The sequence below is a fragment of the Melospiza melodia genome, chromosome 1 (assembly GCF_035770615.1).
Source record: "Melospiza melodia melodia isolate bMelMel2 chromosome 1, bMelMel2.pri, whole genome shotgun sequence".
NCBI lineage: Eukaryota > Metazoa > Chordata > Aves > Passeriformes > Passerellidae > Melospiza > Melospiza melodia.
Window position 1 is genome coordinate 79972841 of NC_086194.1, and position 20781 is coordinate 79993621.

Consider the following 20781-nt stretch of genomic DNA (forward strand, 5'->3'; position numbering starts at 1 on the left):
ACTTCAAAGGCACACTCCTCACCCGGGCTACTACACTGCAGGAGATACAACCTCCAAGTACCACAGGAACCCTCACTGCTACCATTTGCTTCTTGGCTGAGTACTACTTACTTTGTACACAGAAACTCCTTCATTTCTCACATTTCTGCTTTCAAACATTTGCCACTAAATATCCTCTCTGATTAACCTCTGATGAAATCTGAAATAAACAATATATCCATTTATTTTATGCTTTTGCTAATTGTTTTCTGAACAGCTAGAGTAGTTCTAACTATGCTTGATGATGTTTAAGCTTTTAGACTTGTCCACATGAATTTTTCTATATGAGATAATAAAGCCTAATTCATTTAAATTAAGAATAAAATAAAAAGCTCCTCTACCACACCAACAGAAGAAAATTAAACAAAATCTAAAAGTAAAGGACACACAGACCAGATGTGGAAGTTTAAGATATAAATGGAAAGATAATTTCTCATCAAAAACCTAACAAATTTATATAGATTTTATCTCACCCCCCCCCCATGGGAAGAATATCGAATGAAGAAGAAAAACATTTTTCATCAACTAGGAGGTTTTTTTACTTGTATTTGAGAATTCCATTCCATTTTCCGAAAAAATAGTGGCAACCTCCCTGTCTAACAGCGTTCCCTCTTGTGAGGGATCTCCCAGATACCCTTTTATTTGTAGACATCAATTATTTTTTGTTTTAAAACAGAAATGTGATATTCCCCTAAACTATCAATTTAGTTTAAGGGGAATAGTTTAAATTATCAATTTTAGTTTATTTAGTTAAGCATGTCAGACATTTTTGTCCTCTCTACTATCAAATAAAAGTGTATTGAAAATAGCACCACACATTTATTTTCCTTAGAGCACACCTACCTACCAGTAACTTCCAGCATCTTTCTACCCTACTGTGCATTTACAAGGGTGTAGAACATTCTTCTACATCTTCACCTTCTCCTGACACCAATGCCACAAAACCATGAAATAACTCTCATACATGCATTTTCCAACCCAATTATTCCCATATGATTTAAAGTTAGGCTTCCAGGCTTAAGATGCCTTAGATACACCTCATACTTTTGGAGAAGGAGGAAAAAACACAAGCCCTAATTTTACAGTGCATTCATTATAGCAGAATGCAGATTTAATTAAATTGAATATTGAGAAAAAAACTTGAAAATCACATTTTTAGCATAAAAAATCTACAGAGACCTTTCCATTAGTAAAGACTTCCTAGGAAGCAGAGCAAATTTTGTATCATCCTTTCATGGCAATGGAATTTTGAATCCTTTGTGAAAAGCTATTTAGGAAGCATGCAACAACATGCATCTGAGCAAACTCCTGCAATGCATCCGACAAAGACATATTATCCAGTTCAGACACAGTAAACAAACAGAATATTACTGCCATTTTGCAAATGCCATTATTTCAAATATTGTTTATAAAAGAGTTGGATGAGTCAATCTTAAATTCAAAAAGATTCCTTGAAATGTTAAGGAAAGACAATTGGTGCTGTAGCTTTGAAACAGAATGGAACACATTTAAAGCCTTAAATGACCTGAAATGTAGACCTAAAGAGAGAATCCCTTGTGACTTTGACCAAATCTGTGTGTTCCTTGTACTCCTTTCTGCTCACAGAAGAAAAAAGTCTCCAGAACAAAAGCAGACTTTAAACAGAAGTGAACAATACTCTATAAATAGCTGAAGGCTGAATACTATCTGACCAGCTGGAAGGCACCTAAGGAGTTAGAGATCCTTCATACTGTTAACTCTCTTCAGTGAGCATGGCAAGCCTCACTGGAGAGCAAATGTTAAGATGCAGATAAACTGTTTCACAGCTGTTTTACAAGGCAGGTATGTCCCCAGTGGAGAAACACCAGCATAAGAAGAATTCCGCACTCCCTCTCCACAGGATGCACTCCTTTCACCTCACCTGACAAACTGACTTGTCCACAACAATTCTACTCTTGAATAGAAGATGGCTGGTAACTTCTTATATGAGGAGATGCCAAAGACCAGCAAGTGGCCAGCACAGTAACTTGCTTTTTGAGCCATGAGTAACGAACAGGCCTCAGTTCTTCTGGTGGCTACAGACATAAAAAGTAGTTTTCCACTTAAATTATTTCACATGGTGGAAAAACCTGACTCTGACCTGCCCTTTGGTCTGAGAAAACACACAGACAAGCACTGCCTGCAGCTGACAGCCTCCTCAGGGCAGAAGTCATGCTGAATCCCTCATCCTGCTCTAATAAGAAGAAAAAAAAAAAAGGCAAGCAGTTTCTCTTATCAGAGAGCTTGAAAACTATATTGTGTAATAGTTTTAAATTAATTACAGGGTAACTCAGCATTTTATAAGAAGTTCCATTTTATAAGAAATTCTCACCTCATTAGTGAGAAGAAAAATCTCTGTCTTCTAGTGGCACTGTTACAGGACCTGCTCTATCACAGCCATCTGAATGCTTGTGTTCTCTATTGTAAAAGCCTTCAAATACTCCTTCAAAAGAACGACTGTCCCAGCAATCTCTGTTACTTCACTTGCAAATGAAGCACTACTCATTATATATAACATTTGTGAGGCCATAGTATAAGAATGATGATTTTTCGAAGTGTGTTTACAGCCAAGTGATATGATTGGCATCTTTACAAAAAAGGGATCTAAAGATCATAACTGGGGGGATAAACAAAAACATGCTGGCACACAGTTTGAATAGGAACATTTCCAGTTCCAAATTCCTTCTAGAGCATTTTTAAATTTTCCACTGGTAATTATAAGATGCATCCAATATGATATTGGAACAGTTGAGTTTGTCAGTGACTTCTCTAGATATCTGCAATTACATTCTAATACTGTTAAACTTTTCTGATTTAAAAACCTCTTAATTTTCAGGTTTCAGCTAAAGGTCCACAGATCAATGAGTAAAGACACACTCAGAATAACTCCCCAGTATTTACCGAAGGTTTATGAAAAAGATTGCTATAGGGAAGGAATTACTTAAGAGCTTGGATACTATTTCACTTCAATCAAATCTACTTTTCACGAAGAAAAGCTACTTAAATGAAACAAAGCATGGTCTGTAACTACACTTTCCAAGCACAAACATCCTTGGCACATAAAACCATCTTCTGTGCTTTGTAAAGAAGATAAGATCCAAAGGGTGGGATTTAACAGATGCAGAAAGTTCAAGTCAGCAAAACAACCTATCTCCAACTACTTTTTCTCCACGGAGAGGAAGGGATAGAAGGACAGGTTCAGAAAGACAAATTAGGAAAGGTCAACTTTACCACACATATGTGAGACAAAGACAAAAAAAAGCAGATAATCAACCTAAACAGAACACAGAAAACAAAAGCACCACTGCCAAAAAAACAATGTCTTAATAACCCAAAGAATGTGTTTAAAAGGGGATGGGAAGCACCTCAGCTGTCTAAAGCTACCCTAATGAAGCTTTGGAGGTGGTCACTAATCAGATCTTAAGCCTATCAGATAAAGATTACAGCTGAAGGACTCCTGGTTTTCAGCACATTTCGACAATTTTCAAGAGGGCCTGAAAAAGGCACACTCTTCATACAGAAACTATCAACTGAGATTCAGCACTTGTTTCCATTTATTCAAATCCTCTAGAACCTGGACCTACAATTTTCTAGCTGGCAAACTGAAAGCAACTTGATTCAATATAGCAGAGGGTAGAGTACTTGGGACAACGCACACTTGAAAAAAAAACAACCCTACCTTTGTAGGAAAAAAAAAAGTTAATTCAAATAGCTTCAAAAAGCTGTTATTAGCTCCGTATTGATATTCTCATGTGGAAATTTTGTGTAACAAGAGCTCTTTCAAATAAAAACATTCCTATATGAAAACTTATTTTTAATATATAAGTACAGAAGCAAATTATGCCTTGCATGCTCAGAATCGTCTTCTATTTTAAAGTCTTCATCAAAATCACTTCCAAACAGGAATGACATTAAAATTTTGTAGAACAGCTGGCTCATGTGAAAACAGCAAGATGTGCTGCCAACAGAAGCACTTTTCTTTAGAAGCTGATCCTGGATTTCAGTCTGGAGTGTTTCACCATTGCTTCTGGGAAAGAAAACCTCACTGAAACTGCTGTAATTTTTTAATTGCTTATGTGGACTACATCAGAGAGTCTGTTTACTTCCAAAGTGTTACAAATATAAGGGAATGCAGTCATTTAAACATACTCTCAGCTTGCAGTAACTATGAGAACAATTGTTATGCCAAGAAAAAAATGTACCAAAAGGAATTAAGAAAAATTTCTATTTTAGAGGTTGAATGCAATCAATAGTTTTGGGAAAAATAAAGTTGGTGAAAGTTTCAGCTCCTAACATCTCAAAACATCCCTCTGAATAGTCATTAAATCACAAGAGTACTGTACAGACTGGAACATGCTGGCCAATCCAGGTGTTGTATTACCCACATAAGTTAAGTTTTAAACCCAAGAAAAAAGTACCTGTAACAACCTTGCAAAAATCAGTCAGAATTTGGTTATGTATAAAAATATTCATCAAATTGTCTTATTACCTGAAGGATGCTTTCTTCTCTCAGACATTTAATTTAGAATGCGGAACTTACAGGAAATTAATAATGGGAGACAAATTCTGGCTGTTTTCTGTGAAACAGACTCAAACAAAATTTGAAACTTTGCAAGTGTAATAATCTATAAAATTGGAGCCATCACATCATCTGTGTTGAACTTCCTTAATTTGCTTCACCTTAAGAGAAGCATTTCCAGGGAAGCAGCTTCCAGCTGACAAATGCCTCCTATTACTGCAAATTCTTACAGCAAATCAGTCTTTCCCACAACTGGGAGAGGAGGTGGTTGCCTGTCAAGGATCTCTTTGCAGAGTTTAGGGCTATTTTTTTTCCCTACTCAATGATTATACATTCTCTTTAAAGGCTGCGTGGGTTTCCTGCTTTGTTAAGGAGATATATCGGATCTCTCAGAAATAGAGATGCTCATTAAAATGCATTGAATACACTCAAGTAGGAAAACTGCATTTATTTACCAAATTACATCAAGGAACAACAATGAGCTGCTCTTCCTATCAAACATACTTTGATTGATTTGGGATTCATTATCTCATTGCCAAAATCAATAAACGGGCCGTATTTGCTTTCTGTAGTTTTCCAGCAATTGTAATTCTATGCAGAGATCTTACCCCCCTGAACAAGCTGCAAGATTCAAACTCACTCACCAATGCTTAACTGAAGCGCTGCCTCTACAACACGAATCTATATGAAATAAGCTTTGAGGGAACAGTCTTTAAAATGAGACATGCTCCTCTGTAATCCCATGGCCACTGACATGGCAGGCCCACAGCCAAAACCACAGTGCAGTTCTAGAAATTAACTGATCCTCTAGTTCTGGCCAACTCCAATAATGAACTCTGCTTCTTACTGAGGGAGTCTGAACAAGAGATTTTCAAAAGGACCTCACTATTATGCATGGAAAATTCTAATGGCTCCAGAAATGTAAGTAAGTCGTTTAGAATAATGACACACCACAGAATTCAGATGACAAGTTTGAAACAATTATGTGGGAGAAGTTCTACCAATAAGAGCAAAATTAATTTGAATTTTCTTCAGACAAGCAACACTTTCCAATTACCTGCAAACACAAGCAATTGTTTACTTTATGATTTGCTCACTTAAGGTTAAATGTTTTCTTGAACATCCAAGCATTGACCACATACAGAAATTTTGATCCCCTTTTCTTTAGCAGTTAGTCCCCTTAAATTAAATCTATTTAAAAAACTGGAATAAAGTTACAGTGACAATGAATATATTCATTCAACTGGGATAAAAGATGTCATCAACAAAATTTTGCACTGGAGTTTGCAGCAGTCTTTTCTATCAGTAAGAAAGAAAGGAAAACTCTAATTTTTGTCTTCTAGAAGAGTGGCTGTTCTAAGGAAGTACTATTATATTTGAAAGAAAACACTTAGGATTCAAAATATCACCGTTCCCCTTAAAATTCTAGTAAATGGGCACAGAAAAGATAGTTGTGGGATTTCTGAGGCTCTGAGCTCAATTTTCCTTGATTATGAATTAGCAATGGATCCAGGAGAAAGGCTTCATTTCCCTTCCAGTAGGAGCTATCAGTTTTCTCAAAGATTATTTTTTCCTCCATGCTTGAGAATTTCAGAAGTGGCACGAATCAGAGAAATGATCATGGTATTCTGTAAGTTTCAAGACTGAAGACTAACAATAAATGTAAGTGCTAGGTTTTTTTTTTTTTTTTAAGTGTTATGGCTCCAGTGTCAGCAACTACTGGAAAAGTGTAGAGGAGCAGCAGAAACCTACAGTCTCTGTAGGCCTCATCTCTAATAGGAATGAGCTGAGTCAGATCTTAAGAGTACTGGATCATATGTGGACTGTTTCTTGTTCATCTTCTGTTTTTCAGAGACTGTTCTTGAGTTTCCCCTCTTATACAGTACCTTTTTAGCACATAAAAAACTTACTGAACATGAAAACGTCAGTTTAAAGCTTAAAACTTAAAATGTAATTGGAATGACAGGCTCCCTTCTTATCAAGCAGAATTTCCTGCCTAGTAGACACTGGGTCAGCATCTGAACCAGCACTTTGTATGTTTTCCAGCATGCCTATCAAGCTCAATACTGAACACAATATAGCAAACTGACAAGAAAACTCTTAAGAGGTGGAAAGAATAGAAAAGTTACTTAAGAAGCTGCTCAAAGACTTTATCCCATCAAGAACATTACTATGTCTATATAGTTTCTGAGTGAAGAAGTATTGCCAAGCTTATTTAAAAACCTTTCTGTATATGGAATAAAACATAATTACAAATGCACTTGCTCTATCTTTTTACACCATACTTGGGGAATAGTTATTTAGCAATATTCCTTAATGTGACTCTTTCTTCCTTTTGGTTTCCAAAAACTGGTATGTCTTTCACACAATGAAACATCACGATATTAGGATGATTAACAGTGACATGCCTTGCTGCTTCAAACTGTGTTCTGAAACATTCATCATTTGCTTGTCTTTCCTCTTTCAAACTTCACTTGGGAGAAAATTTTTCTTCTATCCATTTAAGACAAATCAAATTCTCTAAACCTGCAGACTTTTTTCTAAAGAAGTTCAATGATTAGAAATACCCATGATAAACTAAAAGGCCATGCAAGTTTCTCCTGTAGCTCTTTCTACAATAAGGCAACATTACTACCTCACTCAAAATATCTCCATAAACATTTATATATCACATTCTGTGGCAGTCTTTGTAGTTTCTCTCATATCTTCTTTGTGTGCTAGAACAAAGCTCAGAAAAGTTAAAATAATGTGAGTTGCTTACAACCTACTACTTATCCTTATTTTGGAAAAAGTGTTAGAGCCTAAAGTCTTATGGTTGGGAATTGAGTTTGGTCAGAGAGCAGAAAGGAACCACAACACACATCTGAGTCATGTTTTCACTTTCATCACCCTATAGTACAAGATGATGACACTTGCAATTCTAAATTAAAATCATATATTGCTTAGTCTAAATTGTTAAGCTTAAAAAGTATTAACAGGCTGCAAATTGAGAACCATTCATTAACATATTTAACATAAGCACTTCGCTTATTAAGTTCTAGTATACTAGCAACTTGGTTGATAGTCATTATCCAACAGTCAATGCTGGGACACTAAAATCAATTTTGAAGAAGAGACTAGCAAGTTTAAATTTCTCAGTAGAAAAGCATCCTAACAACCTCATTGAACAACATAAAACTGTCTCAAAAATTCAGGACAAAAAAAAGCATAGCTTTACAAACCATACTTTATTTTACTTAAAGTAACATTGCAGAGGACATGGGTCTGCATCTTACACAGCATTGAGATAACTTTAAAAGAAGTGCAGTTCAGTTGCCTTCAGTTCTTTCTGAACAGGTGATACACTGGTTCTCAATAAGACATTTACTAGGACCACTTCCTAAAATAAATCCCAAAACATTGCAGAGATAAGCATGACAGCTTCAGACACTTAAAAGAAAAAGTTACCTACATATAATTTCACATCAGATGGCAAATACCAGATTGTAAGAAAGCATGCTGAAAGCAAAAACACAATGAAACATCATCAACATTTCTTACATTTGAAAAATTCATACCTGGGTACACTGCCTGTTAAACTTCTTTCACTTGACGACGACGATGATGATCCAGGTCTCTGATCTGCCTTCCTTCCTAGAGTCTCTGTTGCACTAGTCTGAGGTTTTTCACCTTCCTCTTCTGGCTTTTTTTTTTCAGTGTCACTTTCGTCACTGCCTTCTCCTAAGATGTCATCCACCTGCCAAAGAGTGGAGGAGTCAGTTTATCTTCCAGAAGACAACTCTGTATTAATCTTTCATAATCATTGGATCACTCTTAAATCATCATTAAGAATATGCTTCAAGTTTCCTTGGCCTTCTCTGTCAAAATTTAAATTAAACCCCAAGGTCTTCAACACAGCTTCTGTAACAACTCTAGCAACATTTTATTCCAATAAACTACATTTATTCTATGCTTAGCTTAAGGCAGATATTCTCACATACATGATAGTCACACAAGAAACTATTAAAAAAAGAGTGCTGTCTTCTGAAATTAAAGAGATAGATGATTTATACTATTGTAACATACTGATGCATACTTTCTACTAGATATATTTTATATTATTATAACATATAGAATCACTTGGGCAAGGCAAATTAAAATCTCCAGTAAGAACTCTTACATTTACAGGTATTCCTTGATACATATATAATGGTAAAGAAGCCAATTTCTATATAATACAGTATGAATGAAACAGAAAGTACAAACCCCATTTTAATGTGACTGCCTGATTGTGCTAATTAATAAGGACAAATCTATCAAAAGGTTTACATATTTTGTTAAATAATTGTTTGTCTTTTACTTTTGAAAAGTTACCATAGGATCTGATAATCCTCTAAAAACCTATGAACTTGATGTGACAGGCCTGGCTTTGCTGAAACCATCACTAAAAGCAAATCATACTCATGAGCCACCCTAGTGAGCTTCAAAAGGTTATAATCTCTTTGAGTTAGCATTCAACCTTCAAAAAGAGATAAAAACATAAGAAAATATAGGTGAAGATCCTCCCAGTCTCTCAATTTGTGTGACTGGCAGGAGACATGGAAGTAAGCCATGTGTGAGCATTTTTCTACTGATGTTAAAGAATTTTTCCTAGAAGCAGCTTATTTCAACATAAATTAAAATATGCTTCACTACTACTCTTTGTTCTCACTAATCCACATCAGCTTTATCAAGGAGAAAAATATCTGCATATGAAAATGGTCTAAAAATTTTTATGCTGTTTATTTGTTGCTTTTATACATATAATCCCAAAAGCTTAAAGAAAGCTGTAAGACAGTAATTTATATTTGGTCATTCATAAATGGACCTTTGATTTCCTTGTTTAGCTCGTTAAAAGCATATGCAAACTAGTTCAGCACATCTAAATCCAGACGGTAGTTTCAGGTATAAACTGTAGGAATTGCTGGGTCAAATCCCATAATATTAGTCCAAAACCATTTTTCCTACGAACAGAAATTATGGTGTGCATCGCAAATAAGAACCATGGAATGCAATTAAATTAAATCAGAGAGACTGAAAGCAGTGCTAGAGATAAGCCAATGGTGAACCAAGGAGAAGAATGTGAAGTACACAGGATGGGGAATTTCCTGTATGTACAGAACGCAGTGGAAGTCTCAAATGTTTCAAGCTTATGGTTTGGGATGGGATGGCAGGAAGACCCTGCCTGTATAGATTTGGTAGAAGACTCTCCGGGTAGCCGACATGGCCAGTAATCGACAGCACAGATCCACAGCTCTAACAACTCCTTTCCTGCAAGTCTTTAACATTAAAAATTACAGATCTTCATTCCAAAGGCAATACTTTTCCAGGAAGTCTTAGGTTTGAAACTATGTTCTCACTACAAAATATGTTAAGGTTTTCAAAGGATAAAGTTAGGCTGATAGACATTCAGTATTGCAGATGCCTCTCTCAAAGTGAAGTTTGATAGTATTTTAAAATATACTTTGTGTGAACAATTTTGACAGACTAACAGTCTAGTTATTGCCATGTCTGTTTTTCCTTCATCCTGTACAATGATAACATTATTTGTTTGAAATCTGAAATGCCATTTAATATCAGAATTACTAGAATTAGTTGTGCACAGATATATGCCATTTCACAGAAATACATTGAATTTAAAAAAAAAATCATTGCATATGAAAATGATGTGGGATAGTCCCTACAAATCTCTAACTAGAAAGGCACCCAAACATGAATTCCTGCTTAATTATTGGCTAAATTGCAAATGTGCTGAAAAATCTAAGTGTTACATCATCATCTTCTACAATTCTCAAAAGAAATGGAAAACAAACAGTATTTTCATTGAGGCAGTGAGATTTCAGCCCATGACACTTGAACAAGTTAACAGGTAAAAAAACTTCATTAGTAACTAAACATCAACTATCTATCTATACCTGAATATATATATATATATATATATATGTATATATATATATACACACAAACACCTGAATTTTGAATAAATAAGAAAGTTCAAAGAACAGAGGAAATTTTTAATCTGATTCAGAATATGACAGATACAGATGTACCAAGAACCAACTATAGCTTCAGCTTATGTGATTGGATTTTATGATTAATATAAATGCAACATATAACACTTCAGAAGAAAATGCCAGCTAATTCCAAATCTTACTGGTAAGATACAGTGAAGAGATGTTTACTGCTTTAGTGCCCATAGCAGCTACCTTTAAAATAGACTTTTATAACCCAGCAACAATAATTAACATTGAAAAAGAAAAATGATTCATCCCTTGAAGATGGAAGTTGTTTAATTCAGCAAGAGAATCAAAAGCCTGGCAACTCTTGAACATTCAATTACAAAAGCCAGTAAAAGTCATCATGTGACAAAGCCATTTTATTTCTCATTTAGGAAGAGCAGAGCATGCACTCATGCAAAGTATAAAGACCAAAAAGCAATGAGATTTTTAGCCTCATTCTCCAATTAAGAGCTGAAAAGTACATTAAGCTTTGCTAAAAGGGAAGTCAAAGCCTTCCATAGTACTAACCAGCCAGATCAGCCAAAAATGTTTTTATTCCAGAAGCTGAGTTTATACATTTAAAATGAATTAAGACTCCAAGAAAAACACCAAAAAATAAACTGCTATGAGCAACTTCAATTTTTCCTTAATTTAAGTTACAGGCAATGTTTTGATACAGCTTTATTAATATGACAGAGAACTATACAATTTTTGGAAGTAACAACTACATACACAGTAATGCAAACTACATATTCAAAAACAAAAAGGAGCTGTGAATAACCTTTAATTCTTGTGCTTAAACTAGCAAGTGCTTTGGCATTTAAGTTCTATTAGAACTGAGAAGCTACCTTAGCCAACAGGATAACACTTGGAACTGCTTAAAGATCTCAAAAGTGGTACAATTGTCGGAAACACCTCTTTACTGGTATGGAAAAAAATCTACAAAAAGAATAGGCTTGATAAACAGCAGTAAATTTTGTGCTCCAGTACACATTTCTGCCCCTCCCCACCAGTCTTTCCAAAAAGACTTTTGCTCCAACTGATTGTGTAAGTTAAGGGAGAAATAGAAAAAAACCAACCTACCAAGTATTTACAAGGAGTTCTTTAGGTCTATTTCTACTGCCACAAAAACATCTGTTCATTGTAAGCAATGCAAGCAATCAGTATTGACATTAAGTACAGCTAAAACTCAACTCCATTTCAGCATAAAACCTGTGCATCCTGAGCGTGTATTTGAGATTGTGTTGAATGTATTTTATTTTAGGAAGAACTGGCAAAAAATAATATAGTCTGCCATTTGAATGTGTCAAAAGGTTTCAATATATACCTTATATTCCCACCATGGTATATAAAGTCAAAAAATCACTCTAAAATGATCCTGTAATCTTTACCCCTGGCTCCTTTCCAACATTCCCCTCTGCTTTGTCCCTAACTATTGCTTTTTGGTACAGAAATCAGTTGACTGACTTTAGAAACTTTAAAAGAGCAGCAAAATGAGAAGACAGAGGTAGAAAAAAGGACACTGAAAATTACAAACCAAGCAGCACTTCTGAGCATGTGAAATTAACAGTGAATGGCGGTATTAGATTGTAAATCAAACTAGAGAGAGTGGTGGCTCCATCTTTCTGGAGCTGTGCACTGAACTTGCAAACCCTTCCAGTGCTGAGGGGTGAAAACAAAACTGCTCTGTCTGCAGCAAAAGAAATGTAAATAATACTGCAGAAGTTTATTAACTCCACACTATAAAGTAATTTGCAGGAATGAATACAGCACTGATAACTCTAAAGCAGGTGCACTTATATTCCCATAACCCAGCTTGCAAGAGGTCACCCACCAGTGCTCTCTAGACAGCACACACAATCACTTGACAAATCATTATTGTGGCACAGTCACAAATGCTTGTCCTCTTTCCTCAAGCTCCTCTAAGTGTACACCAGGCATTTGGTAAAGCAAGGAAAGGTTTATCAGGAGAGGGACAGAAGAGCTGATATTTGTGCAATTGACTTGGAAAGTTTAACTGCTGGACACAAAAGCAGCACAACACGGCAAGGAAGAGCGAAAGGCCCCGACAGGACTGGCAGAGCCCCTGCACGAGCAGGAGGCAGAAAGTGAAAGTGCTGGTTCACTTAACTTTCACAGGCAGTCCCTTAATTTCAAATCCCACCGGGTTCTGTGCTAAACAGCATAATACACGTTACCCATATGACAAACTTAAGCAAGATCAGGTGCTAATTATGCAACTTCATATGTCAGAGTAAAGTTTCTGTGATAGCTGCCTATTTGAATGCTATCTTCTACTGAACACAGCATTAATCTAGTTTTTATGTATGTGTTCCATTGTACCCTTGATAAAAACAACTGAGTTCAACAATGTATCTATAAAATAGTCTTAATTTCTAGTGAAGCCAAACAGCAAAAAAGCAAAATCAAAGTGTTAAGAAATATAGTAGTACATAAAGACAGTTAATTGAAATTTCAAAATAGAACAAACCTTTCCTAGAATAAGAAAAAATACTTGAAGTTAATTTGTATTAATGATCATATATCAGCAGTTATTTACTCTGTGAATAAATTTAACAAAGAATCTGGTTTTAATGGTGTAAAATGGTTTTATGACAAGCTTTCAGAATATTAAACAGTTTCAAAATAAGGGAATGTGTTTTTCTTTGCAATTTTTATCACTTACTATATTTGTATTCATAATCGTTTTTGTAGCTACCTTTCAACAAAAAGACACCCCTAGTGATATTTACCAGTAGCTTCTTCATTTGCAATTAAGGAAACACTACAACATTTTACTGTCTTTTTGTAATAGAAAAGTATTAATTAAAGACATTACTGCTTTGTTCCTCAGCAGCTGGAGTTCCAGAATAAGAAAGCTTCATACTCAAAAAGTATCATTTAAAATACATTTTGCTTTTCTAAATACTTTATGGTATATTTTTGAGTGGGAGGTGATTGCCTTTTTCCTCTATGAAGGGGCACTAACCACAGGTAGCTTTTTTTAGTTTAGGCAGTAAACAGATTTTTCATTTATATTCCAAGCCAGGCCTTTAGAATGAGGGCAAAACCAAACCTGTAACTTGCACTTGTGGTCTGGAATTATTTTCACCTACTGTTATCAAACTGCACATAGAAATATTAGCAGCTCCTGGTAATAACCTTCCAGTTTCAGGATGAAAAGCAATTATGTGAGAAGAAAAAGCCTTGGCTCAATGCTGAGCATAGCTGCTATGCTCAAACTTGAAAACCAGCAATTTAAAAACACCATGTGGAACTTACTTACAAGGAGCTCCACCGCAACCCCTGGAGGCTGCACAGGAACCCTGATGGGAAATGGATGGCAGTGCAGCCCCGATAGCTGCAGTTCCCAACGCTGCTGACAGCACGGGCTACAATGCCATCACAAGTTTTAATTGCAGCCCTGGGCAATAGACCGTGCTCCTAAAAGGCAGATCTGAAGGGAAAAAACCACAACCCACTGCCTCTGATAATGTGACCACTTAACCTCTGCAAATGAAAAGGCAAGGTAACTGCAACTACAGCTGCACAATTCACTATATTTGGGCTTTACTACTGCAATTAATACTTTGGAATAAAATAAAATATCACTTAGAGATTGCATACTAATATTGTTACTAAAAAGCACTAATAACAATCAAGTATCCTTGCTTATGATTGAATGGGATTGATTCTTCAAATAATGCCATTTAAAATTTTGAATTTCCCACCTGGAGAGCAATGTCTAGATTTGAGTAGAAACCTTGTAAACATTCTTAAGATGCCTAGAACAAATATGTGAAACTGCTAAAAGAAACACAAGGTGCAATCCTTCCTTGGTAATTAGGGTGCCTTGAGTGCTGACTTAAGGATTCCAAAGTCTTTCTAAAACATAAATTTAGTTATGGAACAAGGGGAATGGCTTTCAGCTGAAAGAGGAGAGATTTAGATTAGATATCAGGAGGAATTCTTCCCTGTGAGGACGCTGAATCACTGGAACAGCCCGGATAAGCTGTGGATGCCATACCCCTGGAAGTGTTCAGGGCCAGGCTGGATGGGGCTCAGCACAACTGATCTAGTGGAAGGTGCTCCCGGCCACAGCAGGGAGATTGGAACAAGATGATCTAAGTCGCTTCCAATCCAAACCATTATATGATTCTCTGATTATTAGTATAATGAAAATTGCTTTCTTTCATTAAATTGGTAACACTTCACTGGTGCTGGAAAGAGGAAAAAGACCATTCCTAACTCTTAATTTGTGAAATTTAAATTAAATTCACATGGACTAGAAGTTACTGATTTTAATATTAACATTTTTTTAATTCAAAGACTCTAAAGAGAAAATGTCTCAAGGGAGATAATACAATCATTTATCCAAAGCCTTTCTGAGTCAGGGACATCACTGGAGCCTGGAAGCTATGGCTTTTTCCAATTATATGAAGGCATCCATAACTCTAATCTTCCTTTCCTTTATTCTGTTTTCAAAAGAAATCCTTTGCCAAAAGATTGTTAAATAGCAATAGGCCTGTAAATCTTCATTGTAATTTTTTTCAAAGGGTGAAGTCTAAGCTAAAAAAAAATTAATAATACCTGTGTGACCAGAATACAGTTATTCACCTATCCAGGAGGACAGACTCAATGAGAACCACTTAAAAATAAGAACAGCATTTCAACTCCAACTTTCCTGCCCATTAGCTCATGGCTGGGATGGAGAGGAGACAGCCTGAGGCCACTGGAGGCAGCAAGTGTGGAGCCCTCTGTTCCTTCGGTTGCAGCATTTCTAAAACAATGACACTCCAGCATACATAGGAGCTCTGTGGCTGCTAAATGCAATGATTCTTCAATTTAGACTGCTGAAAATATCCATGTCAAAATTCCAGAAAAGGCTCCAACAATGTAAGTTAAGGGCCAGTGAGTAAGAGCATGATCTACAGCTACCCTTCAGAGAAAGAATGTGTTTTTAGTCTGTTACTGACCATTATTTATGAAAAGTTCTGGCCTTAGGTAAGGCAAAAAAGCAAGTAGTTGGAAGAGGTTTGTCCTGGGGTTCTTTGCAGGGAAGCAATCCTCTGATGACATGGGGAACAGAACACTGCCTCCCCAGCAGCAAATGACTTTTCAGGTCACTCTCATAGCTATAAGCAACTGTGGCTTGCACCATGACTTTACTGCACATAAAAGAATCCACTTAGTTTGACATCACAAATATTTTTTCCTAATCTGGAAAGGTCTAATAATTTTAAACTTAGTTTTGATCTTAATTTTTTCTTCTGTATGTGAAAACTTTTTTCCTCCGTGAACTGAAAAGCTTTTTTTATGTTTATTCCTACCAGCCAAATGTTTAGGTACAGTTAACTGAGGAGCAAGATATTGCCACTCATGTCTTCAAAGAAGCCACCAAGTATTTCAGCATGCTTTTGAGAGGTGATATTAGGGCATAATACCTGTGAACAATTAAACTTTCCTACAATAGACACAGTCTGTATTAAGAGATTTGGGCTGAATTTAAGTTGCTTTGAAACAAAAATTTTTCTTATTACAAAATGTCACTGGAAGGACAAGCTGTCTGAATCAGGTTAAGTTGTCCCTCAGTACATAAAATTTAAGGGAGAATGTGTGATGTAACTCAGTCTCATTTCTTCTGAGTAACCTCAGGAGAACTTGTCTTTCACATTCTGTCTCATCTGTTTTTTTTTCTTTAGCATTAGAGCACTTTTTTCTCCTTTCAAATTTCTGACTCAATTTTTAGAGTAACACAATGCATTTATGCAAGTGTCCAATACCCCTTTGTCTCAAACACTTCCAAGGCAGATTTCACTGCTCTCTACCACAATTACCACCAGCTCATTGGAGCAGGTGATGAATCAGAAATATCAGCATTGACCAGTTTTGTTCATGATTTAACAGAAGAAGCACACTTCCTCTATTTAAATCTCCATACACTGAGAACTACCTTTGTCCTATCTTAATTTTGATAAAGGCATATTTCAGGTCAGAACATCAAACCTTGCAGTGTTGTTATATCAACTTTGGTAGATTGAGAAACAATTGCTCTAAACAGTTTAAGGACTATTACCAAACCTTAGAAAAAAGCTTCTATAAGATTTCTTTCCCATACAACTCATTTAGAGGTTGACTTTTATGTCCTGGATGACTACATGTAAATGAAAATGCATCTTGCTGAAACCAAAGGTGGCCAGAAAAAGCTATACATTTATCTCTTTGCTTGTTGTGTGACAGACAGCAGCAGCTTAGTGACCTACAACCGCTTTTTAAAGCTGGGTTACTGTTTAGCTACACCACTTCCCTGTCCCACTTCATTTCATGTCTACACTAACACACAAGCAGTAACAGTACATCACAGGAGGAAAAAGCAGCTGCAAAGAGACTTTGGAGACAGATCTCTTTAAATGTGTAGCCACAACCTGAATAGCAGAAGACTGCAACAGACCAATGGCCTGGAGAAGTTATGTTAAAGTATTACCATATGCTTTTTAGTGACCAATACAGAATTTCATAATCTGGTCAACTGAACCATGCACTACTGCTACAGCCTATTGGTACTATTAGCAAATTCTCTTCAGAAGAGTAAAATTTGTGTCACTGGGCCATCTTTCAAGTTTACCTCTACCTTAAAGTCTTAAAAAACAAAACAAAAATTCCTGCAACAGAACAGAAACTCAAGCTGCATGCTCAAGTTCAAGGGCCACATATTACTAAGTGTCCTGATTTCACTTTAGGCAAACCTTCACCTTGAAGAAATGAGGCAGTGAGTGAGTCCCCAAGCGAGAGTCAGTTGCACTCAAATTCTGTTTCTCTTTTTGTAGAAATAAGCACTATCTAAATATCCAGAGACTGGAATACCTAGAGATTCTGTTGATACTATACAAACAGAATACTAATGTACAGAAACTCCTGGAGGGAAGAGAAAGGAACAAGGAGAAAATTCTTATAAAAATGCATCTTTCGTGTACTTTAATTCACAGCAACTATCAAGTCTGCAATATGTACAATGACTAAGATCACTGTAGTATTTTCCCAACCAACAAAAAAGGTCAGATAAAGACTAGAAGTATCCATACCTGTTCCCTTTTTGTTGAACACAGGTGGACATTTCAGGGATTTCAGCTCGCTGCATGCATGTGTCCCTAAGCTCTTATCTTGCAAAACTTTATAGCAACAGGTTAAAAAGCTGTAGCAGCCTATGGCTGTACTGCTCACCTGTTTTAAAACAAGACAGCAGCACACTTTGTTCTCAAAGCTACCCTTTCTTTAAAGTAGAAAGCATGCTTTGCTGACACACAGCAAAGAACAGCTTTGTCTTATAATTTTGCAAGACTCTAACAACTGTCAGTCGGGCTATTAACCAAAGCACAGTTTTGCCAGAAGTTATCATAACTTTCTTCTTACTCCTAGAGATTTAGCAAGAGACATGCACAATCTAGATTTCTTTAAAAATAAATTAATCTAATTTGCTAATGAAAGAACACTTGCACATGTTGTTTAAATACAGTCACAAAATACCACTGACATATTAGGTTAGAAATCCTAACATTCTATTAAAAATGACACATGGCAATTTAAGAGGGCACAGAGCCTAGACTCTGAGTGATCTTTTCTGACACTTCACTGCCAAGGGGAAACATCAGTAGGAAGCTGCTAATGAAATGCTGAGGGCAACATGATAGCAGTATGTTACTATCAAGGAAATTACACAATTTCTGAGCTCCTAACCTGGTTTTATATTTACGTTATATAAATACATAGAAATTTGAGTAAAAATAATTTAGCACAAAAATACTTAGTCTGCTTGTACTGCTTCTAATCAGTCCCTCAGAGCAAGCCTTTTTTGTATATAAATACCATCCCTTGACCTCTTGACAGTATCTGCTCTCATGTAGTTTCACTTAAAAACACAAAAGAATCTATGGATGCTAAACACATCTACTGCAGTGATCCCCTCCATGAGCATTTTGTAGAGGACAGCATACTGATGGCCCAAACCTAGTAAGCAATGGGTTTCCTGGGCACCTAGCCAGCATGAAGTACCATCTACTGCTAAAACTCACTTGCACTCTGGCTCAGCTGATAAGTTTTGTTCTTATGCAGAGAGGCAGCTCTGAACAGGTATGGACAGGCTTCCTCCATTAATGCAACTTGATCCTTGATCACTGCACAAATGGTTTTTGAAAGAAAATGGGACAGATCTCAACATATACTCACTATTTTATCTGGAAATACCTGCTGAACTGGTGGATGGAATTTAAAATGGTATTTTTTTTCCTAATATGAGATGTGATCCAGGTTTTTGCAGCCTGAATTTCTAAACAGAAAATCTCAGCTTTTATGACAGAAGTACTAGGACACTAATCTACATATTCTCTTTCAAGTCATCCTCAAAGGCATTAGTTAATAGCACAGCCAACCTGCAAATACACTCAGCACATTGTCCTTGAAAACTGCTGAGAAGCATTTAGGGCTTAACCCATTTGGTTAACCCATTACATTGAGAAAACAGAGTGGGAGGAAACTTGACTTGAACTCATTTCCAAACACTTCAACCTGAATTACAGATTATTTAAACTACCTTAGAGACTCTAATGTGCTCCGGCTCAGAGGCAGATGCTAAACTTCTGAAATGCTGCAACCAGAAATGCACTCTTACTGCACAGTCATGATCAGAAAATGCTGAAGAACACCAGCCATAAATATGGACTTTACTTCAGAAGATATAAGAACCCAAGCAATCCTCACCCTAAAAAGAAGATACATAAAAGCATAAAAAGAATTGCTGATAAAATGTGCACACCACCCTCCCATTTTTTGCATCTCAACTTTCAAAGCTTTCTCTCAATGAATCCTTGTTATCACATATTTTAACAATATTCTCTCTCAGCACAGGGCTGGGTTTCACCATCCCAAGATTAACTGAAAGCATACCTTTTGCTTAGAGAGACTGAATATTCATCACTACATATATATTTCAGAGAAAAATAAGGTTTTTTTGTTTTCAGAGGTTGAACTCCTTTACTTCTTTTTCAGCAGGATATAAAGCTGTTCAGAAGTCACAGTCTAAGTGAAACTGAAAACATTATGGTGAGAACAAAAGACAGAAAAAAGCTGCTTTCATTTACCTGCATGCAGAAGCTTTCTGCAGTTATCACAGCTACAAAGGAACTGAAACTATTGATTTGTAGAGCAATTGGGATACAGTAGGGCTTACTAGTTCAAAATCACTGCTATAAAACCATTGATATGCTGTATTCAGTATAGATTTATTCACACATACTATGAACAAACCCACCTCTAAGATGGGTAAGCCAGCTTGGATCTGCCCTGACTTGCTAATTTTAACTTAGCATTGGCAGTTGGCTTCATGAAGCATTATTTGTCAGTGAACTTCCCTCTTCAATAAGCCTGATTAGCTTGCTTTTATTATTACAAGAACCAAGAGATCGTTATCAAGGTGCTCAAGCTCACAAAACGACCTCAAATAATAAGCATTGGGGAAAACCATGGTTTTATGAGAAATTTAAGGCTGATAGTGAAGACAGCAGTTTTGAACCAGTTTCTACTGAACTGGGCAATTAGACTGCTTGACTCTGTACAGACAAGCATGTAGCTTTTAAGTGAAGTAGTGCTGAAATATGAGCATTGTATATGTGGAAGCATCCTGCATAACAAACCTACTCAATAGCAAGAATAAGGCATGGAGTAAATTAAGGAAAAAGTAAAGAAGCAATCCATAATACAGTGAAAGATAAGGCCAGCAACTGAAGAGACTATCATGCAGAGTAGCTGTATTCATCATGCCTGAAGCTGGCACCTAAAAGAAAAAAAAAACAACTACCAAAGCAGAGATGTTTTCCCTTGAAAATGTCTCTGAAGAAGCAAATGCAATTATGCATAAATTAAATTTAACAGTAAGTCACCTTATGATAACTGATCAAGATCAGCTGATCATAAAGTAATGGTACAAACTGAACTGTCCTTCAATTCTGTAGGCAGAAATAACCCTGCCTTTGTGCTACCAAAATGGACTTGCATTTCTATCACCCCAGAATTTCAACCACAAATTAAGTTTGCTAGCAGACTAGCATTATGCAAATGTTTGCAAAGATTCTTCACAGCACTTAACATACATTATGCCATACTGCATATCTATATTTCTTTCTATGTTGAAATACA

At 36.2% G+C, this 20781-nt stretch overlaps 1 protein-coding gene across 2 annotated transcripts in view; it reads right to left on the reverse strand.

Annotated features, from left to right (window-relative positions):
* CTDP1 (CTD phosphatase subunit 1) overlaps positions 1-20781 on the reverse strand; it is a 96350-nt gene that overhangs the window by 21735 nt on the left and 53834 nt on the right. For both annotated transcript variants that reach the window (XM_063159495.1, XM_063159502.1), the window contains exon 12: positions 8134-8312. In XM_063159495.1, coding sequence (XP_063015565.1) covers positions 8134-8312 — 179 coding nt within the window. The remainder of the gene's footprint in view (positions 1-8133; positions 8313-20781) is intronic.